This window comes from Rhinolophus sinicus, linkage group LG01 (assembly GCF_036562045.2).
Source record: "Rhinolophus sinicus isolate RSC01 linkage group LG01, ASM3656204v1, whole genome shotgun sequence".
NCBI classification, from domain to species: Eukaryota; Metazoa; Chordata; class Mammalia; order Chiroptera; family Rhinolophidae; genus Rhinolophus; species Rhinolophus sinicus.
In genome coordinates, this window is record NC_133751.1 from 56,963,802 (window position 1) to 56,991,705 (window position 27,904).

The window sequence follows — 27,904 nt, forward strand, 5'->3', positions numbered from 1 at the left end:
ATTGCACAGCAGCGTGAATATACTCAAAACTACTGAATCGTATTGTAAAAATGCCAAATTTTATGTTAGGTGAATTTTATCTCAATAGAAAATTACCAAAAAAAATTACATTGAAAGGGAAATGAATTTAAATGGGACCTAAAATATCAGAAGTGAATAGAATGAAAGACTAGGGGTCTGGATGAGCTTGAAGAACCGAAGCAGTAGAAGTAAAGACTGAAACTGGAAGGACTGGTGACACGAGTCAGAAAGTGAGGTATCAGCATTCCAGACCTGAGAGATTAGAGCTTTGAGTAGTGAGGCATCGAATATGACCATGAAAATAGGTATCAGAATTAGAATAGAGGCACAAGCAGAGAAATTGGAGAGAAAATGAAATTGTCATGTAGCAGAACCATATATACACTGCCGCTACCTAGAAGGAAAGACTGACTTGGTGAAAGATGTATTTTGCCAGCTGTCAAAAGCCTTATTAGGTAAGTTCTGACTGATATATAACTGAATAACAACATAAGCCTACAGAGAGGGAAGACTTTTACCTAAGAGTAAAAGTAAATGTAAAATTAGTCAAAATTATCAAACTAGCAGCCCCAATTCACTCAACAGTTTTTCACTAAAGCGGTAACTATGTCATAGGCGCTTTGCCAGATGACGGAAAAACAAACAACTTATTTGCTGACCATCCTTGAGTAAATAACATCCTAAGTCTCATTTTTCTCATATGCAAATTGGGTATAATACCAACTCTGCAACATTGTTGTGAAGGTTGGAGCTAATAAAAGTAAAACATAGGACTCAGTATATACTAAGTGCACAAGACATGGGAGGGGTTTTCCCCCCCTTTAAAAACAGTCTGTCTTCAAGGAGCTAATAGTCTGTTGAAAAGACACCATCATCATTAATATTTATTTAGAACTTACCATTTGCAAAGAACTGTGCCAAACACTAAATATGCATTAACACATCTTATTCTCCTAATAACCCTATTAGATGAATACTCTTATTTTCCCCATTTTGGAGATAAAGAACGTGAGGCATAGGAAGGTTGAGGAACTTGCCAAGGCCATACAGCTTAGTAAGTGGTAGAGCCTAATTCAAATGCAGCCCTGCTCCAGGCTTTGTGCTATTAACTACTAGATTGAGCTAAAAACCCAAACTTACAATAATATTATACTAATTTAAATGGAAATATGTGCAAGAAGCAATGCAATCAATACAAGAAAAAGAACCTAAGTTTCATAGTACTTGTGCTGTGATTTAAAAAAGGTATCTGCTTAACAAATAGGGAACAAGCATTCCAGTGGAAAGATGCAACAGATACAGATAGTCTATCCCAATGGCAACTGTGATGCCCTTCAATGCTGCCAATGCCCAAATACCTGGCAGAATAGACAAAGAGTTGGACCCAGTAAAGCAATGCCACTCATTAGGCATTACTCACCAGGGAGAGTGTAACTATTGGTGGCATATAGTATAAGCAAAATAAATAGAAGCTAAGTCATCAAGCTAGTTGAACCTGTTGCTGGCATGATTTACAATGATATTACAGGGGAAACTTGCCCTGCACAAAGTTATGAAATCAGTAAACTGGTCTTGAGCAACCCCTTCCCCTGCACTAATCTTGCAGTGTCACCACCTTCAATAACAACCATTTCTTGCTTCTCTTAGGCTCTCTTCTCTATGCTAAGTCCCCATAATTCTAAAGCAAAAAGGATAGATAATAGCTTAAGAATTTAGGAGGGGTACATTTAATAAGGGATCAAGATCTTAAATGAGAGAAATGTAAAAGTAGCTATGGAACTTCTATTTGGGTAGAAGATGATATTTTAAAAGAAGTCAAAATTTCCATGACGCCCTTAGTAGCCCTTTAGGTTAATATACTCTAGAAACGGCTTAGAGTTCTTAATACTGAATGCCAATACTTTAATAACTTGTTTTAGATTTGAATCTTCTGTGTTTAGAATTCTCCCAGTCTCCCAACCCCAACCAAATGATATAAAGGAAAAAAAATAGCTGCTCATAAAAGTAAAATCATTAACAAAAATTCTGTCAGTGGTTTCTTTTTAGATACTTTAAATTTCGAGGTTTCCACACACACACAAAATGTTTCATGATTTTGATACAGTTCTCCCCAAACAGAATAGATATCTCATTATACTACTCTGCGATTCTTTAAAAAGCCTTGCCCGTCTATCTACTCTCTCATAAATCTACCAGAAAAATCAAAACTACATCCTCTGTTGCCGACCCTAAGGGTTTAAAAACTATGTCCCAAAGAGTGCTTAAAAATAAATATAACACCTCAGAGTAAAATAATAACAATAACAATAATCCCATACATTTAGTTTTAAGTGAAAAATAAAGTTTTTGAAAATAATATCCTTACCAAAAATTATAACATTAATGTTTATAAACACTTGCCTGGGCTTGCTAGTGTTCCTCAGAAAATTTGCCAGTGGCATACGCTCCCCCAACATGGATCCAGAAGTGTGTGGTGCATTAAGAAGCACACTGAACTAAGAATAAAAACATATTGGCTCTAAGCCTGGTTCTGCCTCTTCTAACTGTGATATGAAGCAAGCCAGTGCCCTTCGCGTTCTGGGCTGCGGCATCCTCATCTATAAAATGGGAATACCACTTATCCCACCTTGCTCACAGGATTATTGTAAAAATCCAAAAACAATACTGTCCAACAAAGTGCTTTGAAAACTATAGAGTACTGCACAAAAATAATTTATTACTAAACATTTTCTAAAATTTTGATTTGTTTTACATATGTAGCTAATAATACTGATTTACATAGTTTCTACTCTATGTACATTATATATATATACACATATATTTCGTGATTGCAAAGCACTTAAAAATCTTCAGCCTAATTAACATATCCTTTATGTCCTTGCTACTCAACGTGCAGTTCTGAGACAAGAGCGCAGCCATCACCTGGAATCTAGTGATAAACAGAGAATCTCAGGTACCCCAGACTTACTCAATCAGGATCTGTATTTTCACAAGGTTAGAGTCCCAGGGGATTCCTATGCACAGTGAGATTTGAGAAGCACTGCTTTACATAACAATACCATTTACAATAATAATTATATAAACAGGAAATTTTCAAAAAAGGTATTTCAAATATATGCATTTGATTTATCTCCAAAAATTTTAAAAGATATTTCTTTTTTTTATTAATTTAACTTTACTTTTTAAAGCAGTTTTAGACTTACAGAAAACTTAAACAGAAAGCAGAGTTGCTATATACTCCCTGCCCCTCCCGCCGCCTCCAGCTTCCCCAATAACATCTTGCATTGACTAGTATGTCACAGTTGTTGTAACTGATGAGTCAATATTGATACATTATTAACTAAAGTCCATAATTTACATTAGGGTTTATTCTTTGTGTTGTACATTTGCATGGGTTTTGCCAATGAATAATTATGTATCCACTGTTACAGTGTCAGACAGAATAGTTTCTCTGTCTTTTATTATTATCATTTTTAATTAAAGTTTATGGGAATGACAATTGTTAGCAAAGTTACATAGGTTTCAAGTGTACAATTCTGTATTACATCATCTGTATATCACATTGTGTGTTCACCACCCAGAGTCGGTTTTCTTTCCATCACCATATATCTGATCCCCTTTACCCTCATTTACCAACCCCTGCCCCCTTACCCTCTGGCATTTCACTAAACAATGGTTACTTAAATCAGAAGCCATGTCGTACTCTTTCCCATATTTCTGCCTGTTATATACCTGACAATGTCTCTTAGGTAGAAGCAAAAAAGGATTATTAATAATTAATATAGAAGATAGGAATCAATGTACATTTAGCCTTACCTAGAATATGACCACTTAATATCAATTATTAAACATATGTTAAGCATTTCTGGCAATAGCTTTTAAAAATGGACTGAGTATTTTAAATTTTATATTTGAACATGGCCACACCCAAATTTATAAACAGGAATGGTCAGATTATGTATAATATTCATTAAGCATAAAAAAGATCAGTGCAATCTTTTTGACGGAGAAGGAAACAAACTCCCAGCAATATACAGACTATCTAGTGAGCTTTTAAGTCAGACGTGGTTCGAATTCTTGCTCTGGGACTTAGTTTTTCAACAAGCTACTTACTGTCTCTTGCCTCAATTTCCTCATGCGTAAAATTAGGACAATAATAGCATTTACCCTCATAGAGATAAAAGAAGTAACACTGTGAACTACCTGGTATTTAGAGGCACAAATCATTATTTATGGAAAACAAAAATTAACATTTTAAAAAGCTGAAATAGTAAAATTTACCTTATCGAGTTTTAGTTCCAATTCTGCCACATCTCCTTCTACTTCTTCCAAAGCAGCTCTAGAAAAATTAAATATAAAATAAGTTATTTTATGTGTTTAAATGTATATTTTACTCTTGAAAAATAACTCTAACTAAAAAAATAGATATGAATGCTTAAAAATCACACTTCACATAAATAATTACTTCAGGATGAAATATGAATACTTCATAATCATGCAATGCAACAGACAATACAATTATTGTTTAAGGTAATGAGTGAACACATTAGGCTGATTTACTCAAAGCATTTATATTATTCCAATTAATAACACCAATTAGAACTACTAGGTTGGTGCAAAAGTAATTGAGGTTTTTGCAATTTTTTTAACCTATTAAACTGCAATTACTTGCGCACCAACCTAATATTTCACTGTGTTCTTTTTTTTAAAACTGGTCCATCAGTTGTAGCAAATATACCACATTAATGTAAGATGTTAATAATGAAAAACTGGGAGCGTGTATATGGGAACTCTACACTTTCTGTGCAATTTTTCCCTAAATCTAAAACTATTCTGAAAAATAAAGTATATTAAATTTTTTAAATAAATTAATTGAAAAATAAAAATGAAGCCCTTTATAATCATACACCACGGAACCTGAAAATTTATCTTAGAGGTTCTTTAACATTTCACCTTTTCTAAAAAATAAAAAACATTCTCTCCTTGGTCATCTAAAATGTGTATGAAAACTTATAGCAATAGCTAAGTAGCTAGTGTTTAAGGCAGCCTGGTTAATTGCTAAATATTCCTTATTATTTAAAAAAAAGGTTCATGGAAAGAGCACAGCTCAAATTATGTTCCACCTCTCACTTATCTGAGCCCAAGGTATTTTATCTAAATTTTTTCATATGTAAAAGTAGTAAAGAAACCCCTATTTACAAGAGTTGTAAAGGTTAACTGAAGGACTGTCCATATCATGTATACTGTGACACAAGGAACACAATCAGTAAAAGCTTCTTTCTCTCTCTTATCCCCGCATCCTGAGGTGAGTTTTGCCTCCTTATTACTTAATATTATTCACTAATGCAAGAGAACCACTCTGGAACATGTGGTTTAATAAATGAATGGATAAATGAAACTAAACAATCTACACAGCCTTCCAATATTAGATGACTGATATTATTCCTTTCCAAGTCTCCAAAATATTTATTGAGCACATGACTTTTATGAAAGTGCAAAGCATTAAAGAAGCCAAGACTGTAGACCCCATGCTCCATAGCTTAAAATTTAATTTAAAAATGTTTAATTAAAATCTGAAAGTGACACACATATTAAAAATGAAAGAAAACATGATTAAGTAGCAAAATAAGCAAAACATAAAATCATGTTAAAAGATATTAAAAGAAAGGGAGAAAAACAGAAGGCAGTCACAAAGTCTCACAGTATTATGAGCAGGAGTCAGCAAACTACAGCTTGTCAGGCAAGTTTGGACCATAACCTGTTTTTACAGCCCATGAGTTACAAGTGGTTTTTATGTTTTTAAATGGTTGAAAAAAATCAAAAGAAATAATAATATTTGATGACATGTAAAAAATATATTAAACTTAAATTTCAGTGTCCATAAATAGTTTTTGGAAACACAGCCAAGCTCATCCATTTACATATTGTCTGTGGCAGCTTTTATAATATAATGCCAGAGTTGTATAGTTGGAAGAAAGACCATATAACCCACAAAGTCTAAATAAAATATTTACTACTATTTGTCCCGTCACAGAAAAAGTTTACTGATTCCTTATTATGAATAGCAAATACAAGAACATGAATGAAAATCCCTTCTCATATATGAAATACATACAAGAAATTAATTTCTAGGACTTGGTTCTGGTTAGCTGTATCTTGAGAAGCTAAATAAGCCCAGAATTCAGGAAAAAAAGTCACTTTATTTTTAACAGTAACACCTTCGCTCTTTTATCTATTCATGCATCACAGTTTTTTATGATCAACTCAGATCATACCTTTTTATGACCAACTTAATATAAACAATTATTTGAAAGAAATAAGAAGTATAATAAAGAATTCTTCTACCCCTCCATTTGAGATCCTTAAAAAAAACAAACTACTTCCACTTCAACCTTGGTAATATCCTTAAAATGTAATTAACAATCTAAGACTAAGTCACATGATGATGTAATCTAAAACGCAACAGGATATTCAAGTTTACTAATAAGCACATGAATATCCTCAAACAATTAAAGATGGATTTGAGGCTCTAAATTGTAACTACCTTTTTTGATAAAGAATTATCAACAAGATAAAATAAATATTCAAACCATATAGTAGAGATTTTGAAACTAACCTCTATATTCCTTGTTTTATATAATAGGTATAGTCCTAAAAGTTGCATATAAATAGAATAACTATTTAGATACTCAGAGGAGTTGTCTCTATGCCCATCATGGTACCTACTGTGGCCAACCAACTTCCTCTTTCTGCTCTACAGCCTTATCCACTGTGGGCAATGCTGGGCTATTCTTTGCAAAGACAGGACAATGGCTGAACCAGGGATAACCGATGACCCAAGGGCAGCCCTGTAACTCAATAGGTAGCAAAACTAGGTGAACAAACCCCCCCATCAATGAGATGGCTCCCTATGGGTTTTGACCAGAGAATACAGAGAATGCACAGCCTGGAAACCTGATTCTTAGAACAAATCTCTTTATTAAATCCTTTTGTAATGTGAGTGGCCACCCCTTATTTTGTTCAGTATGTTCTGGGTCCTTTATAATTTGGTCTCTTTAACAACTTTATGTTGAGAAGCAATGGAATGGAGTTTTTAAAAACTGCCTGTGTTTGAATTCATGTTTCACTTTGTACTAGCTATGTAATGTTGAACAAATTCTTTGTGTTTCAATTTCATCTACAAAATACAAATAACAGCCTCTCCCACAGATATGTGACAATTAAATTTTAAAATGCATATAAAAACCTGACACTCAGTAAGTACTCGCTCAATGTCAACTATAATTACAGTGTTAAAGGAAATGCACACTCTCTTTTCATTTTACGGGGCCAAGAGGGAAGGAAGCAGTAGTAAGATTAAGTTCTCACATACTTCCAACAAGATTTTGAAATGGTTTGAAAAGGGAGCCAAAAAAAGTTACAAGAGGCCTATGATCAGCAAATAAAACAGCAAGTCCAAATTCCCTTAAGAGAAAACACTTCAATACTGTTGCCCTCTTCCAAAAATTATACACCAAATACACACTGGAGTCTTCTCCTTCATAACTTCAATCTAGACCACAACACTATGTAATATGACAAAATATTATTTGAAAATCCACTTGGTTTTTCGGGGTTATCAAGGTAACTTCTATCGAGTCCCCTAGGACCTTACAGAGAATTGACACTGCAATCAGTATGAAGGAGAGCTAAGGCTCTGAACGTACATTTATTATACACAATAAGAACAAGCCACATTTTTTAAAGTCTGTGCCTTTATTTTTGAGGCATCTCAGTGAAATTAAAAAGGTCTTTCTTCCCAAATGTTAGGTTTAAAATGTTGTAACTCCTCCTATGTGCTCAGATTGATCTATTAGGCAAACCTGGCAATACCCATGAGAAATTCAGTCCTGTAATGGAAAAGCGAATACTTGAAAAACAAACTAGAAATGGAAACCAAATTTTAGTCTCTCTACCTACTAACATGAGTCCCTGAGAAAATGGTTTAATCTCTCCAGACCTCAGTTCTCTCATCCATAAAAAGTAAGGAATGGACTGGATCATCTATAATATCACGTCCAGATCTGAACATTGTATTATTCTGGAACGAGCATTCAAAGGAAAGTTAAAACATGGATTTGATTATCTTCTCTAAGCAAGATTTCCTCCAGGCCCTCACGTGTGCTTTCAACATAGTTATAGGAGAAAAAAAAAAAAAAAAAGAAAACACTTCTAAACCATGAAAACCCTCACCAAACTTTATATTGTTTCCCTCATCCCTTTAAAGAGCCTCTTTTATGTACTTCTTAAAAGGCAAGATGAGTACAGATAAATGAGTGGAGTGTTTTTTGAGTTTGTTGTTTAGTTTAACATTTTAGGGGGAAGAAAATTATCTTCTGTCCACATATGGATCTTTCTGAGCAAGCTCCATTATATTTTTAAAGATTGTAAGCATTATTCTGCCATTTCCCAGAGGAAAAAAGAATTAAAAAAAAAAAAAAGTAGTAAAAGTAACATGCACCTCCTCCTTTGCCATCCAGTTCTCCCCTGCAGAGATACACAGTATCCAAAGTAAACCTTCAAGGCCAAAGAGTCCAAGTGAATGAATAGCTTACTCTGTAGACATTATTCAGGTATCAATAACCCCACGAGTCCAAGTTCGTCAAAAAAAAAAAAAAAAAAGGTAATGGCTATGTACAGTGTCAGATGGGTAGTGGACTTGGGGGGTTATCACATTGTGAGATATATAAATGTCTAATCATTATGTTGTTTTGTACACCTGAAACTAATTTAAAAAAAGAGAAAAAAAAGGTAATCCTCTTAAAATATTCTCCAGACCATCATCCTGCATAGAGAAGTGGGGGTGAAAAAAGGGGAGAAGTATAGGATCTTCTGTTCCTCTGTTCCTGGGGCTCCAGATTCACTCCTTAACAGGGGTGTGATTTCAGTAGTCACTTCCAGAATTCGCTCTGCATAGCAGATAGGAGCTATATACAAAGTTATTTTTTTATCATGGGAGTTATTTTTTTTCAATCATGGCAAATACTATTTACAGGAAACTAAGGAAATAATGTTTTATTTTGATCAGATAGGAAATTAGACTTTTCATACAGACACACACACATACCTAGTTTGGAAAGCTATGTTTCCATGTCACCCTTCCTCATCTAACAGCCGGAATTTCTTGTCCAGGGAGTTACCATATGCAAACAGGTAAAAATGGCACTATGATTACAATTGCAGTTCACATCGTTCTACTGTGCCATAGAAGAACGTAGTGGCAGCAGAGATGGCCCATCTATTATGTTGGGATCAGTAAGTCAACAGTGACATATGACCGGTTTACAGTCCCTTCCAGTTTTCACAGTAGACGGTATAAAGTTAAAAGGAAGGCATGAGTCATCTGAAGAGGGGTACGGGCACTTTAATGAGAAAAAAGAGGGTTAAGAAAAAAAAATAAAAACTTACAGACTATATAATATTGCCTTCAACTGGGCCCAGAAAAATAAAAGCTGAAGAAGACATTTCTGTCTTGAAATCACAACAAACTCAGGCAGGTCTACTTCAAAAATAATTTTTGAAGCTGACTTTCTACAAAGGCAATCTATTCCCAAGAATTCTCATCCTTGGAGTAGGTTTTGACTGGATAAGAAAATAGTTACCATCACTGTTTAAAGGATTAAAGTAAAATTTTCACCTAAAGCAGTTAAACTGCAATGTTTGTCATATTAGTGGTCTGTCACGGGCAGTACCTTTAGGGAAAAGAGAACACTATAAACTTCATGGTTTATAACAGGGAGAGAGATGAGATTTCTCTAAGAAAAAAACACTATGACTGATAATACTAGCAGGATAAGGTGGGACTACCAGCAGACTCACAATGAGAGAAACAAGCAAGGTGGTAGGGACATCTAGGGTGAGTCACAGACAAAACTGCCAAAAATTATCATCAGAGACCTACCAAATGCCCCCTTCCACAGCTGTTCCCCATTACCCTTTTCAGGAACTGGAGATGGTATTTAAGGCTCAAGTTATACTGCAAATCAGAGCAGTGGGTACATAACTAAGTACTGGGCCTTTCAGGGTTCTCTCCATGACATATCATGGGGCTGATAAATAAATCACATCTATTACTTTCCCAGACTCTTCCATTAACAAAAAAAAAAATCCCCATTAATACATAATGAAAATAATTTTGCTTTACATTTTCACTGTTTTACAATTGAAGGGCACCTTCATGCAAGATAAAGACTGTAGAATAGTAATGTAAAATAATGAAAAGGAAAAAAATACTTAAGAGGAAGTGAGTAACAACCCCAGAATCACAGAATCTTGAATTGGAAGAAACCTTAGCAAATTGCTAAATGGCGGAACTGTTTAATGAAAGTGCAGCAGCTGTGTTTAGAAAAGCATTTCACGTAGTATTTCATCTCCATTAAAACCCTGCAATTTTTACCAGATCTGTAAACAGGATGCAGAAGAATACAAATTTAAGAGGCTAATAAATAGGCTAGGAGTTTTAAAGGCAATGTTCACACCATAAACCATCTTGTGACACTGAAGCGCCTTCCGCTCCGCAGCGGAACGAGCAGCTCACCGCCCCCGCCCCCACAGAGCCCCCTACGCCCGCTTCAGATGAGGGGCTTGGCACTCAGTATGATACTTCGCTATTGGTCGGGATGCCTAAATTGAGAGGGACGATGGTTCATTTGGCTATATATCCCTAGTTCAGTTGTTTACCAGGTAAACGTCTGTTTACTGTACGGAAGGACAGATGCAGCCCTGAAAACAACGACGTAATCCGGCCCGGGGGCCACTTGTGATGTTATACCTTCACCTCATTTTTGTGTAACTTTCCAACTCCCTCTTGCTCCAGCTTGGAGTTTATTCCAATCTACCATGACGTCTCCAGCCCTGTACAGATGTTACTATAAAAGTCATTAGAGAAAACAGAAAAGAACACAAAAATAATCACATAAACCTCACCACTAGAGATTTAAAATAAGACAAGGAAAAAGTCAGTTTTTTCCACATACAAGTATGAGTTTATATACCTTTAATCTAAGCACTACGATACCTGTAATATCTTTTAAAACTTGAGAGAAATGGAAAATTTTTATAATTTTTATTCTAGAATGTAGAATATAAGATTTCAACTTCTAAAATAGGCCTTGAAAGAAACTTCAAAGGAGCTGAGGAAGAATTCACTCCAATACCACCACAAAATTACACTACCATGATTCGCTCGCTGCATTCAACTTATAATCAAATAGAATCCTTGAACATTCAAAGAAAAGAATCGAAATAGTTATACTAATCAAATACTATAGTAATACTAATCAAATAAAATACTTTACGCAACTTAAAAAAAACACAACTAGAAAAATTCAGACACATGAAGAAACCTGAGATTTCCCTTCCTTTTCTCTAACAACAAACAGGAGCAAATATCTATTGCTTGGCCTGTGCGAATGAAATAAACAAAGATCCTCGCCCTCCTAGACCCTACATTAGAAGAGGAAGACAGGCAATAAAAAACAAACATAATAAATAAGTGAATTAGATAGTATTCTCTAAGGTGATGTGTGCTACTATTCAAAAAAGTAAAACAGCAGTGGCCTGTTACCTCAGTTGGTCAGAACACGGTGCTAGTAACACCAAGGTTGCCGGTTCAATACCCACCTGGGCCACTGTGAGCTGCGCCCTCCTTAAAAAAACAAAACAAAAGGTAAAACAGAATGGGAGGGGGGCAGAGGCAGCTACACTTTTAAATAGGGTGAGCAAGAAGGATGTTATAAGCAGAAAAAGTGACCAATGCAATGGCCCTGGTGTGTTCAAAGAACAGCAAGGAGGCCAGTATGGCTGAAGCAGAAAAGGCAAAGCAGCAAGGTGTAGGAAAGGAAGTGAGGGAATTAATGGAGAGCCCAGCATCTGTAAGAGCCTTGCAAGCCGACAGTAAAGATTCTAGTTTTACTCTAAGTGAAATCAGGAACTGCCAAAGGGTCTGAAGCAGGGAAGAGACACAATATGACTTATTTTTTTCAAGAATCACTCTGGCTGCTGTGTGGAGAAGACTGTAGGGAAAAGAGGAAGCAAAAAGACAGGTTAGGAGGCTAACCATCGCAGGTAAGAGATGACGTTGGGTAAACTAAATACCAGCCAGAGGTAAGAAATGTTCAGATTCTGGATATATTTTCAATGTCGAGCCAAGAGGATTTCCTCAGGGATTGGACCGGGCGTGTGAGTGTAAGCAGGGATAAGCCAGATAGTAATCAAGGATGGATTCAAAGATTCGGGCTGGAGCAGCCAAAAGGGTAAGAGTTGCAACCAACTGAGATGGAGAAGACTGTGGGCAGAACCGTCTTGGGGCAAAAAGATCCTGAATTCGGTTTTGTACTTAACTGAAATCTTTATTAGGTATATATAGAAGCGTGGCATCAAATAGGTGGGTAAATATGGGTCTGGAGTTTAGAAGTCTGAGCTGGGGTATAAATTTAGGGATCACGGGTATATAGATAGTATTTACAGCCACGAGGCTGGCTCTTATCCAAAGAAAAATGAAGACAGAAGAAAGGATTAAGGGCTGAAGTCAGGGGCACTCAGATATTAAAGGTCAGGAGAACAAGGGGAAGTAGCAGAAGAAACTGAGAAGGAGCAACTAACGAGGTAAGAGGAAAACCAAGAGAGGATGGTATAGAAGGGAAGTGAAAAAAAGTGTATCAAGGAGTAAGAAGTGATTAACTATGTCAAAAGTTACTGACAGATCAAATAAGATAAGGGCTGAGAATAAACATCAATTTTATGACAAGTCAAAATGGTTGGAAAACAATTTTTTTAAATGTTGAAAAACAGGTCTGGCCTGATTCTGTGATGAACTATGAGTGTGCTCCTACAAGAGATTAATATTTTAAAATAGGAGTTTGAAAATTTTTCCAGGAATATAAAGCACATGAAACTAAAATGAAGGAATTCCCAACTAGAAACTCTGAAAATTCCTATTAAAAATCAACAAGTAAGATAAGTAGCTTGGCTCTCTCTCCTCTTGCCCTCTCCATTTTCAATCTCTTCCTGGAAGCTGAAACTAATTAATTAGATGAAAAAGAAACTTTCATATTGTTTCTGAGGTAGTCTGGGGCAAAAATTCTAGTGCCACTCATAATATTAAACACAAATTAACTCTTAGAAATACAAGTACTGCCAATCCCTCTACCTCTCGATGAGACAAAGTACAGATCAAGATCTGTGTTTTCTTACCTACCTATAAAATTAGGATTGGTTACATTCCAACTATATGGTTCATTGTGTATAGCTACAGTTACTGTTACCCTTTCTGATAAAGTCTCAAAATTAAAAGCAACACATATATATATATGACCAATCACTTCAAAACAATTTCATTAAAGGTTTATGAATGGATTATAATTCTGTCCCACAAATTTACCAATCATGTCTTTCAGTAGTAAACAAAACTGTCTTGAAGACTGGTTATCTTTGAATAATCTAGCTACAGTAACCTAAGCAATCGTATTAACTATATTGCTGAAGAGACAAGAATCTTTGTACTAAAAATTTTATTTTCTATCAGCCTCCTGTTTAACCATCCTTATACTCAAATGGAGATTGTGCAACTTAAGTAAGAGACTGTACAACTTCTCGATAATTTGCGTATTTAAACTGAGCATTTATCCATGTCCCATAATTCATCACTAGGTCTAATTTACAATGGCTAAGGACTACAGATACAATGGATGCTCATTTAAACGCCTATAGCATCTTAGCTGCATGTTTCTAGTGATACATATTACCAACAAAATAACAGGAACCCATAAGACATTGGATGACTTACCTGGGAGAACTAACAAACCAATATGCACAATTATGATGTATTTACCTTCATAAAACTGCTAATGTGACACTTTCAAGTAAGTATAAACTAAGACACCCTACAAGTTCAAATTTTTTGTATTTAACACAATTCAAGAGGAAAGAAACATAAACTACTATGTAAATTCTTACAAGACTTATGGATTGGCTTAAATCTTATTTGTCCTATGGTATGACCTGTAGTGTAACTAAATCTGTGTCTAGCAACCTGTCTTATAAAAGGATTTTATTGGAGTCTCAAAAATAACTCCTGACAAGTCTATTTTGAATTTGCCTTTTGTTTAATGCCATAAGGAACGGAGATATGTAGGTGATATACAATAAAATCTAGAATATAGCATAAGAGGCCAGTAACAAAGTCTCCTTGAATAATGGTGACCACACCCATTTCTGACCCAATAACGAGCATGTCAAAATGCAGACAGACTACTGGACCCCTAGTCCACTCACTCTCTCATAATCTTAATCTGCACAGTTTGAGGGATGTGTCATTTTATTAAGCTCCCCAGTGACTGATGTCAGCCATAGGAAAAGTCACTACGTTAAGGGCAAAAATAAAAATACATTTCAACAGATAAACATGAACTTTTTCTTATAAAACATGTTTTAAATTTTTAAAAAGTCATATGTATGTTAATGCATTGGGAACAGAAATCACCCAAAGTTTTAAAATTCTCAAGACTACCATAAACTGTTTCCAACATCGCCAAAAAAAAAACACTGTAAAGCACGTTTCTTAAGGGAACAGCCCAACACTAAATAGATGTATTTGTTTTACGAATATGGGGCTGTGTCACATTCTGATGAGACTATATTATTTAAATCTACAAGAATAAAACTATACTCCTACTATAAGGGACAGGTGCTCTCCTGGAGGGGAAAGCCATTCCCAGTGGCAAGTGTTAAGGTAGCATCCACCATATGGATAAAGACCAGGAGTAAAAACTGCAGTGTCTCTTGACAAGTGAACGGGTAACCAAAATGTGGTATGTACAATGGAATATTATTATTCAGCCTTAAAAAGGGAGGAAATTCTGACATATGTTACAACATGGATGAACTTTGGAGACATTATGCTAAGGGAAATAAACCAGTCACAAAAAGACAAACACTGTCTGATTCCACTTACATGAGGCACTTAGAGCAGTCAAAATCATAGGGACAGAAAGTGGTTGCCAGGGGCTAAAGGCAGAGGAGAACTTATTGTTTAATGGGCACAGAGTTTCACTTTTCCAAGACGAAAAGAGTTCTGGAGATGAATGATAACAGTTGCACAAAAATATGAATGTATTTAATACCACTGAACTGTACACTTAAAAACGGTTATGATAATACATTTATTGTTATATGTATTTTACCACCATACAAAAGTAGAAAAAAAATTAAAATAATTTCTTCATATCAAAAAAAGATATCATACACGGTTTATTTAGCTATTTCCTTGCTAATCTCTAAACTTTAGTCTTTTTCCTGTGACTGGCATATTCCTAGTGTTGACCAATTTCAGACACATTTATAGGTCAAACCATGGAGGTATTTACAGATAATTAACAACTACATTGCATTACAACTCATATTGGATGTCAATTTCTTTTTGTAAGTTGGTTTTTTTTTTTAAGATTTTTATTGTGGAGGGAAACAGGACTTTATTGGGGAACAGTGTGTACTTCCAGGACATTTTTCCAAGTCAAGCTATTGTCCTTTCAATCTTAGCCGTGGAGGGTGCCATTCAACTTCGTTGTTGTCCTTTCAGTCTTAGTTGTGGAGGGCGCAGCTCAGCTCCAGGTCCAGTTGCCATTGCTAGTTGCAGGGGGCGCAGCCCACCATCCCTTGTGGGACTGGAGGAATTGAACTGGCACCCCTGTGGTTGAGAGCCCACTGGCCCATGTGGAACTCAAACCCGCAGCCCTCCGAGCTAGGAGCACGGAGCTCTAACCACCTGAGCCACCGGGAGGCCCTTAAGCTGGATGATGGTAAAGGATTACATCACATACTACACAGACCTGCTGACCAACCTCTTAAGAATCTATGCTTGAGCCCTCTAGGCGACAGTGCTCTGTAGTAGCGGAATCTCGCTGCATCGGGCTATGGCGCATGCGCCACCATGGCCTCAAACGACTCTACCCAACGAGCAACCCAAAGCTATGGGGTCCACCCCAACCCGCCTGGACAGGGCGATTCCCAGCAGAGCCATCAGCACTATGGACAGAGAGTTACGGTGGTGACAGCCAGTCAGCGGACACTTCCGACTCTGGCCAAGCAGCTACGGCTCTCGCGGACGGACCCAGGACACAGGCTGTAGCGCTGTCAGCTCCCCGGGGATATGGCTCAACGGGTGGCTGTGGCGGCGGCCAGCGTTCTTCCTCGTCTTACGGGCAGCAGTCTTCCTACCGTGGCCCCGGCCAGCAGCACCTCGGGAAGTTAGGGGAGCGCTTCTCAGAGCAACTATGGGGAGCTCCCGAGCGGGGGTCCCCAGCCTGGCTATGGGGGCCGACAGCACGGCTATGCACCGCAGCAAAGCTCCTATAATCCCCATCAAGGCTACGGACGGCAGAACCAGTGCACCCGGAGCAGTGGACGGGGTGTGAGCCGTACGGCAGTCAGGACCAGACTGGTGGGGACGGTGGCTACAGGGGAGGCCAGCAGGGCGGAGGGGGCCACGGCCGGGGCGGTGGTTACAATCGCAGCAGTGGTGGCTATGACCCCAGAGGCCGTGGAGGCGGCCGTGGCGGCAGAGGCAGACACTACTACATACCTATTAGAATGACCAGAGTCCAGAATACTGACACCACCAAATGCTGGTATGTGGAACAATATTGCGCTGGGGACGCAAAATGGCACAGCCACTTTGGAAGACAGTTCGGGGATTTCTTACAAAACTAAACTTACTCTTTCCACACAATCTAGCAATTGTACTCTGGCATTTGCCCAAATAAGATGAAAACTGAAGTCCACACACAAACCTGCACAGATGCATATATAGCAGCTTTATTCATAACTGCGGAAACTTGGAAGCAACCAAGATCTCCTTCAGTAGGTGATGGATAAACTGTGGTCCATCCACACAATGGAATATTATTCAGCGCTAAAAAGAAATGAGTTATCAAGCGATGACAAGTCATGAAAGGAACTTAAATACATACTCGTAGTACTAAGTGAAAGAAGACCTTCTGAAGAGGCTACATACTGTATGATTCCAACTATATGACATTCTAAAAGGCAAAACTATGGAGACTGTAAAAAGATCAGTGTTTTTCAGGGATTTAGAGGAACAAAGGATGAATGAGAAGAGCACAGAGAATTTTTAGGGCAGTGAAACTATTCTGTATGTTACTACAATGGTCAGTACATGTCATTATATATTTGTCAAAATCCATAGATCGTACAACACCAAGAGTGAACTCTAATGTAAACGATGGACTGAGTCATAATGACGTGTCAAAGTACATTCATCAACTGTAACAAATGTACCACTCTGGTGCCTGATGCTGACAGCAGAGGAAGTTGTAAGTGTGTGGGGGCAGGGAAAATATGGGAATTCTCTGTACTCTGCCCAAGTTTTCTGTGAACCTAAAACTACCCTACAAAATAAGTCTATTTAAAAAAAAAAAAAACACTTGCTGATGTCTATATCGTCAGCACTTGTAATTTTAAAATACTTTCAAATATATGATCATTCAATACCATTGATTTGATAGATTTTTCTGTTTGAAAGATAAAAACAACTTTCTTTTAAAAAAATGTATATCCAAAGTGATAAGCATATTTTATGACGCACTAAACTTTAAGTCTCAAGTCATAGAAAGTGAAGTTTTAGGGTGGGAAAAAATAAGAGCCATAAAAAAATGATGATAAACCACAGGTTTGGAGGAGAGATTTTCACTGACAAAGATGTACACATCTACACAAAAATTCTACAAATCGAAACAAAAAGGGCAAACAGGCAATAGAAAATAGGGAGAAAGTATGAATAGGCAATTTATAGAAGAGGAAACGAATGGACTATTAACATGAAAAGATGCTCAACATCACTAGCAATTAAGGAACAAATTTAAAATCACAAGATACCATTTCATATGTATCAGATTGGCAAAAATTTTAGAGTCTGACAATATCAAATACAGGACAGGATCTGAAACACAGAGTCACATACACAGCTAGTGGGAGTATATGTTAGCATAACCCCTTTATAGAGCAATTTAGTAATGTCTGGTAAAACTGAAGATGCACGTAACCCTTCTCCATCTGGCAGTTCTCCTCCCTAGCTCACACATGTGCAGAGACATGCACAGGAATTTCAAAGTAACACTACGAACACAGTAGCACTGAGAAAAATAGGACACCAATTTACATGTCTATCCACAGACAGAGGGCTCAATACCATAAAGTATTCCAAACACCATGAAAACTGAAAATAAACAAAAAGAACATGCATCTATTAGATTGACTCTCACAGTTATATCACTGGACGTAAAAACATGTCCAACGAAACACTTTCAGATAGCCTGTTATCTGGTAAGCAATTGTTTTAGCATAAAATTAATATTTATCTGTCATAAAATATAAAAGGAAATCATCCCAATTTATAAGACCTATTTACCAATTTGAAATAAATAGCAAGATCTCAAATCTTTATCTCCAACCTATACGTCTCTCTGAGAGATTCAGATTGCCTATTGGAAATATCTGCCTGAATGGTCCATGCATAACTCAAAAACTGGGCATTATCTTCTCCACCAAATCTGCTCGTCTCTATCTCCGTGAATAACAACACTTGATATACACAGTTGATGAAGATAAATCTGGCCAACATCCTGGACTCTTTCTCCCCCATCCCTCATATCCAAGCAAACACAATGTCCTATATCATTCTACCTCCTAAATTCGATCAATCTCTATGGGCTACTTAAAGCCTACCATCATCTCCTCTCAGCAACTACCTTCTAGCGGACTCTCCCACACCAATGAATTAACTACCTCAACGCATTGCAATCAAAAGGTTCTTCAACAAGCAAAAATATGACCAGGATTTATCAACCTCGTACTTAACATTTTCAGGCAGCTCTCTACTATGCTCAGGTTTATTAAGTCCTTAATGTGACTAAAAAGTCCCATGACCTGACCCTTAGTAATGCCTCTGTCCTCACCACATCACATGCTCACCTATACTTGGGCCTTTGCACACACAGTTCTCCACCAGAAGCCCTTCTCCTCTTAAACTCCTCTTTACCTGTCCCTCACCTGTCTGCTTAAACCCTCCTTAACTTGGGAAGCCTTAATTGCCTACGCAAGACAGAGATTTTTCTTAGCTGCTCCTAGAATTCCCTTCAATTGTATCACTTACACACTGCAACGTAGGTGTCCATTGTTCCCTGAGGGCAGAGACTAAGTCTTGTTCACCATTAAAGCTCCAAAAGCTAGCTCAAGGGTTTAACAGGTTAAACTTTCTTCAAAAGGAAAGAAACTGCAATTTCTTGCAATTTGTAATGAATTTGCTCTTGGGTGGTTGCCCAGCCTTTCTGAAACCCATCCTCAACATTGTTCTTTTTAATCATCTCTCAACAAATGGATAAATGAGATATCTAGATAACAGCATTAATTCTTATAAAAACGTTCTGTAAGAAATACCACCCCTAAATATTAATATGTATATATGTATAGGCTACTCAAAATATTGAGATATTATATAGCATGGAGATATTTGTAATAGACTGTTAAGTGGGGAGAAGAAAAGCCTCAGATAAATTTCTAGAGGAGGAATTGCTGAAATGTTTTATGAGTATAAATATTTTAAGGCTTTTTGTTATAAAGTGATATATTATCTATCCTCCTAGTCCTCCCAACCCCCCCCCCGTTTCGCCACCCCCCACCCCCCCACCCCCGCAAAGGCTAAACCAATTCACAATCCCACCAACCACATGTGAACATACCCATCTCTTTATATTCTGGGTATTAACTGTTTCAATCTTTTTCAATTGAAATACTTAAAATAATGGCATCTCAGTGTTGATTTAATTCGCACTTAATACAAAAGGTGAAAAAAATGAGGTTTACTAAGCATATTTTTCTTTTTTCAACTGCCTATTTATGATATTAGCCTATTTTCTACTAAAGTAGGTTTCCAATAAAAAAACTTTTAACAGCTTTATTAAGATATTATTCAAATATCATACTCATTTAAAATATACAATTCAACAGTTTTTAGTATAGTCATAGAGCTGTGCACCCACCCCCAAAAACAATCTAATTTTAGAACATTTTCATCACCCAAAAAGAAACCTCATACCCACCAAGCACTCACTTCTCATTCCCCTTTCCCCTGCTCCCAGGACTAGGTGACCACCAATATACTTTCAATCTCAGTAAATTGGCTTATTCTGGACATTTCATATAACTGGAACTACAAGACATTTTTAGAGCTCTCTAAATATGTAGGGTTTAAAACTTCTTTTACATATTCCAAATATTTTCCCATCTTTCATTTTATTGGGGGAGTAATATTTGTATATAGTCAAATGCATTTTAAGGCTTTTGTCTTTGGTGTCATCCTTAGAAAGGCAGTTCTGATCCCAAATACTAGATAGCTCCTATATTTTTTCTACCATGTTTCCCCGAAAATAAGACCTACCCCGAAAATAAGCCCCAGTTAAGATTGTCAGCCAGAGGAACACATTTAGTCCGTTATGACGATGTTCCAGGAAATGACATGACTGTATTTGAATAAATGTAGATTGCTGTACATGAAAAAAATAAGACATCCCCTGAAAATACACCTTAATGCGTCTTTTGGAACAATTAATATAAGACCCGGTCTTATTTTCGGGGAAATATGGTATAAGACTAGGCCTTATTTTCAAAGAAACATGGTATTAGTACATTCATAGCTTCAATTTCAATTTCAAAATCATACTCTGCCTCAAATTTATTCTGGAGAAGTGTATGTATCCCACTTTGTTTCCCGCCAAGTAATTACCATGTTGTCCCTCATTATTTCTCAGGTAACTATCCCTTCCCATTGATTACAAGTATCACCTTTATCGTATTCTAAACTCTTACATACATTTGAGAGTCTGTCTCTATATTTTTAAAAATTCTGTTCCTTTCAAATCTGTCAGTTCTGGGCTCAATACCACACCATGTTAATCGTGGTACTCCTTTTAAAATTTGACAGGGACTTCATCCTCACTGCTCTTATTTTTCAAAATTTTCTTTTAGTCTCGCACATTTGTTCTTAGGTTTACTAGCCTTCAGAACACTGATATTGCATTTAAATTTATAAATTAATTTATAAATTAATTTAGAAAAAATTTACACTTGGACAATACACAATTCCTTAGTCATATTTTTCCTTTTTATCATCAAGTTCAGTTTGTTGTTTTATAAAGACCCACGTATTTTATGTTGACTTAATTTCTATTAATTTTATATCTTTGTTAATAATTTAAATGGGATTTCTCCCATGTTTTTATTTCCATCTGCTTATTGGTATACTGGAAAGTTACCAACTTTATTTAATGTATAAACATTCAAAGGCCCTTCTTAATTATTTTATTAATTTTCATTATATCCATCTTCTACTTAATCAGATCTAACTATTATAAACTGAAAAAGGCACACAGGAATATAATCAGAAAATGCATTCACCTCTGACCATACTCAACAAGCTGAATTTCTCAAGGAAGACCAGAGACATTTCCAAATAAAGAAGAGCAGAAAGAATTACACAGCCATAGACTTGGGAGAAGAAGCCCATGGATGGAAGTTAATGGAAAAGAACTGTTCCACTTAGAGTCCATCTGACACAACTTTCAGTCTTAAAATGTGACTTATTATTTAACTTGGAAACACAAAATTTGTCTAACAAACTAACATATATTTGTTTTCCTGGGGGGAAAAAGTATTGTCATGCCACAAAAATGTATCTTTAAGAGGAATCTCACTAAGTCTGGAATAGATTATGATAGAAAAATTATGAAAATCTTTTCAGTGGTGAACCATCTGGAATGATTTTTGTGTTTCACTGTTAATTTGGAAGCACAGAGGGTGACTGTTGCTTTTCCTTCTTTGGGGTATTTAGTTACCCTTTCAGAGACTCGCAATCAAAATAAATGACCCCTTAATTATGCTGATAATACACAATAAATCTTACCACATTAATGGTTTCCCTGTGATTAAGGCTGTTAAAGTGTAGTCAGGGCAAAAAGATAGCTTTCTTTTCTACTGTTTTTATTCCTTTTTAACTTTCCCAACATACTTGTATATCTTAAATATTTCACTTAATCTCCAGTTAGATACATGTAATAAGAAATTTCATGAGGTATGATTAGCTTTTAACACAGGCAATTTACTCAAATACTCCTTTTTTCATTGTTCAAAGTATACTTTTGCAGCCTGTACAGTTAAAACAAAAAAGAACAGAAAAAATATACGCAAAATTAAGCAATTAGCCCAGGGTTCAAGTAAATGTATTGGTACTATCGTCTTTCTGAACAATTTATTACTTTGATAACTCCAATTGCATGATATAAAGCAGAGAATATAGAAAATCTAAAATTGAGACTTTTAATCCCCATGCCTGCATTACTTACTACTCCAGCAATAATAAACCAAAGGTGGTGCGGGGAGTAACATTCCTTGGTAGAAAGCAAATTTTAAAATTTCTAGTACCCAAACAACAGAATGGAGTTGATACATCCTGTGTTCTAATCCTTACTATTATTAATTTATAATGGCCAACCACTTTAAATCTGACTTATTCATCATCTATAAAACTATAAATAATATCACCTACCCTACTTCTCCCAAAAGGGTTTTGAGAATCCTAGACTCTCTCAGCTGGGGGATATCAAAGATAACCTATTTTAAAAATAGAGAAACCAAACTCAATTCCACTCAAGCACTTGAAAGGAAATAGATAAATGCAACAGAATAAAACATTAAATAAATATAAAGAAAAAACATTAGTAAGAAATAAATTCTACAGAAGTTTAGGGAAGATGGAAGCCAGTGCGGGCTGAAATGATTAGATGACTTTTAACAAGGAGACTTCAGGTATTTTTATTTTTTTTATTTTTCAATTACACTGGACATTCAATATAATATTAGTTTCAGGTGTACAGCACAGTGCTCAGACATTTATATAACTTACAAATACCCACCTGGCACTATATAGTTATTACAATATTACTGACTGTATTTCCTCTGCTGTACTTTACATCCCTGTGACCATTTTGTAACTACCAAGTTACAGCGCCCAATCCCCCTCCTATCTGGCAACCATCAGTTTGTTCTCTGTACCTATAAATTTGTTTCTGTTTGTTCATTTATTTTTTTAGATTCCACATAAGTGAAATCATATGGCATTTGTCTTTCTCTGTCTGACTTCACTTAAGAAAATTCCCTCTAGGTCCATCCATATTGTCACAAATGGTAAGATTTCATTCTTTTTTATAACCGGGTAATAATCCATTGTATATACAGATAAGCCCCATAAAACACGGTTGTTAGGTTCCTTAAAAATGCCGTGTTATGCGAATCCATGTTATACGAAACAAAGAACTAGTACAAAAAATGGGCTTAGGTTCCAAAAATTTTTTAAATATACTATTATATTTTTATAATTAAGACAAATATCTTTATTAAAGCATTTTTCATCAAAAGTGTAACATATTACTATGTACTAAATAATGTTTTCTTCTTCATCACTACTAAGCACCATTAACGGAGGGCGTTTTCTTTTTGACAATATATCTTCATCCTCTAAACTTAATACTCCATGAACAAAATGAATTTAAAATTCTAATAAATTTTAAAATTCTGCAGTCAAATCTGATACAACATCCACGTTCGAATGAAAAATTTCAAATGAGGTATCTTTTGCTCTTAAAAGCTCTTATTACGTTCCATGTTGTTGGGGGATTTCCCTAATTTCGAATGAGATAATTCTTGCTCTTATTATGCTCGGTGTTGTTCAGGGATTTCTCTAACTCTCAAACCATGTTAGAGTGAAACCGTGTTCTAGGATGCCATGTTGTACGAGGGTTTTCCCCAATTCTCGAACCGTGTTATGGAAGTGCCGTGTTATACAGGGGTTACCAGTATGTACCACTTCTTCTTTGTACAATCCTCTATCGATGGACACTTAGATTGTTTCCATATCTTAGCTATTGTAAATAATGCTGCAATGAACATAGGGATCCATATATCTTTTTTAGTATTTTGGATTTCTTTGGATAAATACACAGAAGTGAGATTGTTGGTTCATATAGTTCTATTTTTTATTTTTTTGAGGAGGCTCCGAGCATACTGTTTTCCATAGTGGCTCCACCAATTTGCAATCCCACCAACAGTGTAGGAGGGTTCCTTTTTCCCCACATCCTCACCAACACTTGTTGTTTGTTGATTTACTGATGATAGCCATTCTAACAGGTGTGAGGCGATATCTCATTGTGGTTTTAATTTGCACTTTCTCTGATGATGTGTGATACTGAGCATCATTTCGTATGTCCATTGGCGTCTGCGTGTCCTCTTTGGAGAAATGTCTATTCAGGTCCTTTGCACATTTTTTCATCAGATTATTTGTGGTTTTGGTGTTAAATTTTATGAGTTTCTTATATATTTTGGATATTAACCCCTCATCAGATGTATCACTGGAGGATATCTTCTCCCATTCTGTAGGTCGTTTTTTTGTTTTGTTGATGGTTTCCTGTGCTGTGCAAAAATGATTTAGTTTGATGTAGTCCCATTCATTTATTTTTTCTTTTGTTTCCCTTGCCTGAGGAGACATATCCAAAAAGATAATACTAAGAACAATGCCAGAGAGTTTACTACCTGTTTTCTTCTAGGAGTTTTATGGTTTCGGGTCTTATATTTAAGTCTTTAATCCATTTTGAGTTTATTCTCATATATAGTGTAAGAAAGTGGTCTAGGTTCTTTTCTTTTTCTTTTTTTTTTTGCCTGTATCTGTCAGTTATTTGATGAAGAGACTGTCTTTTCCCCATTGTATATTCTTGCTTCTTTTGTCATAGATTAAATGACCATATAGGCATGGGTTTGTTGCTAGGCTCTCTATTCTGTTCTATTGATCTATATGTCTGTTTTTATGCCAGTATCATACTGTTTTGATTACTACAGCCTTTTAATTTGATATCAAGTAGGGTGACACCTCCAATTTTGTTCTTCTTTCTCAAGATTGCTTTGGCTATTTGGCATCTTTTGTGATGCCATATAAAGTTTAGGATTATTTGTTCTAGTTCTGTCAAAAATGCCATTGGTATTTTGATAGCGATTACATTGACTCTATAGATTACTTTGGGTGGTTGCTTTGGGTAGTATGGACATTTTAACAATGTTAATTCTTCCTATCCATGAGCATGGTATATGCTTCCATTTATTTGTATCTTCAATTTCTTTCTTCAATGTCTTATAATTTTCCGAGTATAGGTCTTTTACCTCCTTGGTTAAATGTATTCCTAGGTATTTTCTTTTTTTTGATGCAATTGTAAATGGGATTGTTTCCTTAATTTCTCTTTCTGATAGTTTGCTATTGGTGTATAAAAAAATGCAACCAATTTCTGAATATTAATTTTGTATCCTGCTACTTTACTGAATTCATTTATCAGTTCTAATAGTTTTTTGGTGGGCTCTCTAGGGCTCTCTATATATAGTATCATGTCATCTGCAAGGAGAATTCAGTTTAAAAAAAAAGAAGAGACAATGAAAGGAGAGGCAGTAAATGTTTACTTCCTTCCCTGAAATTTACAAACATTAATAAAAAGAAACCATTATTATAGGACACTCCACCTATTATGAAACTAGGGAATGGCTAAAACCCCATACCATAGATAAAAATATATGTCCAGTGACAGAAAATAAGGACAAAATGAAAAGTGGAGCTCCCATAATTTCACTAACCTCAAGCAAACTACAAATTTTTTAACTAAATCAGAGTTCAGAAAAGTTCTATTAACAGGAAGGATATAACATGATACCCAAATAAACCTCTGTGTCTGTCTTAGCTGAGACTCAAAGGTACTATCCGCCAACTGCTTCCATAATGCCAAATGAAGTGCTAGATCACATGGACAAGACCTGCAAAGGAAGTTTTACAAAACTTAGCTGATCACCCACCTCCAAGTATTTTTTAAAAGGTGGGACGGATCTGGAAAAGATGAGATGGAAATGGTGGAAAAGGGATTTCTTTAGAGAGAGTTGTCAATATGACTCTGAAATCCAAGAGGGATGGATTGGTGCTTTACCCTCAGCTTTAGCCTAGTAAAAAGGGTTTCAAGGATATCACTCTGAAAGCTTCCTATCTGCCTACTGGAGATTAGGGACTCTGTGGGCTGGTTACCTGAGAAATCTAAAGACTAGCATTTGACTGAAGTGTTCAACGACAGCAGGCAGAACAGAAGACTACAACTGCAAAGTAGCTGCAGTGTCACTAACTGGCCAAGGTGAGTGTTTCCTATTTAAAAAACACGAGCCATTTCAGAGTTGTCTTGGGCTTATTTTATATCCTGGAATGGAGATATTTCTGCAGAAAGAGGCTGGAAGTGTACCACTGGATGCCAAGGGACTGACAAATGTAAACAACCAGCCCAACAAGAAGCATTTACCTTTGACAAGAGAAAAGCAGTTTTTCCTGATAGAGGTTGGGGAGTAATAATAATGGGAATCTTATACACTCTCTAGAATGGGTGTGTGTGTTTTTTAACATTTATTGAGGTATAACTGACCTAACAATAAACTGTACATATTGCACATATTTAAAGTATACAATTTGATCAGTTTTGACCTACGTATATACCCATGAAGCCATCACCACAATCAAGGTAATAAACATATCAGCCAAAAAATTTCCTCTGCCTTCTGCCTCTCCCTTCCCCAGGTACTTTCTGTCACTATCCATTAATTTAAATTTCCAAGAATTGTATATAAATGGATTAATATGTACTCTTTAACCTGGGTTCTTTTACTCAGCATACTTATTTTGAGATTCATCTATGTTGTAGTATCTATCAATACTTCACTCCTTTTTGGTACTGATTTAGTATTAAGATGTACCAGTTTGTTTATCCACTCACTTGTTGACGGATATTTGGGTTGTTTCCACTTTTCAGCTATTCAAAATAAAGCTGCTATAAACATTCATGTACAAGTCTTTTTATGGACACTGGCTTTCTTTTCTCATAGTAAATATCTAGGAGTGGAATGGCTGCCTCATCTGGTAAGTTTGGTATGTATAACTTTTTAAGAAACTACCAAACTGTTTTTCAAAATGGTTTTGCCATTTTACATAGCCACTGGTGGGGTACAAGAATTCCAGCTGCTCCACATACTTGCCAGTTCTCAGTATAGTCAGTCTATTTCATTTTAGCCATTATACTAGGTTTGTAGCGGCCTATCAGTGTGTTATTAATTTGTTCTCCCACATAACTTTAAAAAGTTGAGCGTCTTTTCACATGCTTATTTGCCATTCATACATTTTCTTTAGCTAGTCCTGAGAGATGAAGGGAGGCGTCTAGGAGGCCATGATATTAACAATGAGACAAAGGGTTACTCCCATGAGAATAGGAGTAAGCTAGGGAAAGGGAGTGGAGAAAGCCTTTCAGGCAAAGGCAACAAACAGCCTGTTCAAAGCCTAGAGGCAAGAGAGAGTATGACCTGCTTGGGAAGCTGAAATAAGACTTTCTGAGGAAACTGAAAATCCATATATGTATATAAGATCTCCAAATTTTTAAACGTTGGCAACTTTTTAATCAATGTTAATTTTTAACATTATGCAGGTCAACACAATGCAGGGCAAGCAAAATATGTCAATGGGCCAAATTAGACCATGTTCGCCAGTTTGTAAGCTCTGATGCAGAGGAACTAAATAATAAATAAGATCATTAATATGGCTGATCCAACAGACACACAGACATATAGCTATCAACTAAGACTTATATCCTGCAAACAGAGTATATACCTCCTATCTAAACGTTCACGGACCACTTTAAAAAACTGATTAATCCTCACA

The 27,904-nt window shown here is 36.1% G+C and overlaps 1 protein-coding gene across 6 annotated transcripts in view; it reads right to left on the minus strand.

The window, feature by feature from the left end:
• The window catches only part of ACAP2 (ArfGAP with coiled-coil, ankyrin repeat and PH domains 2), a 132,226-nt gene that overhangs the window by 75,226 nt on the left and 29,096 nt on the right, over positions 1 to 27,904 (minus strand). For all 6 annotated transcript variants that reach the window (XR_012495540.1, XR_012495532.1, XM_019723444.2 and 3 more), the window contains exon 2: positions 4,303 to 4,360. Coding sequence is in view for 4 of the 6 variants with exons in the window: in XM_019723444.2 (XP_019579003.1) it covers positions 4,303 to 4,360 (58 nt within the window). In the remaining 2 variants the exon portion in view is untranslated. The remainder of the gene's footprint in view (positions 1 to 4,302; positions 4,361 to 27,904) is intronic.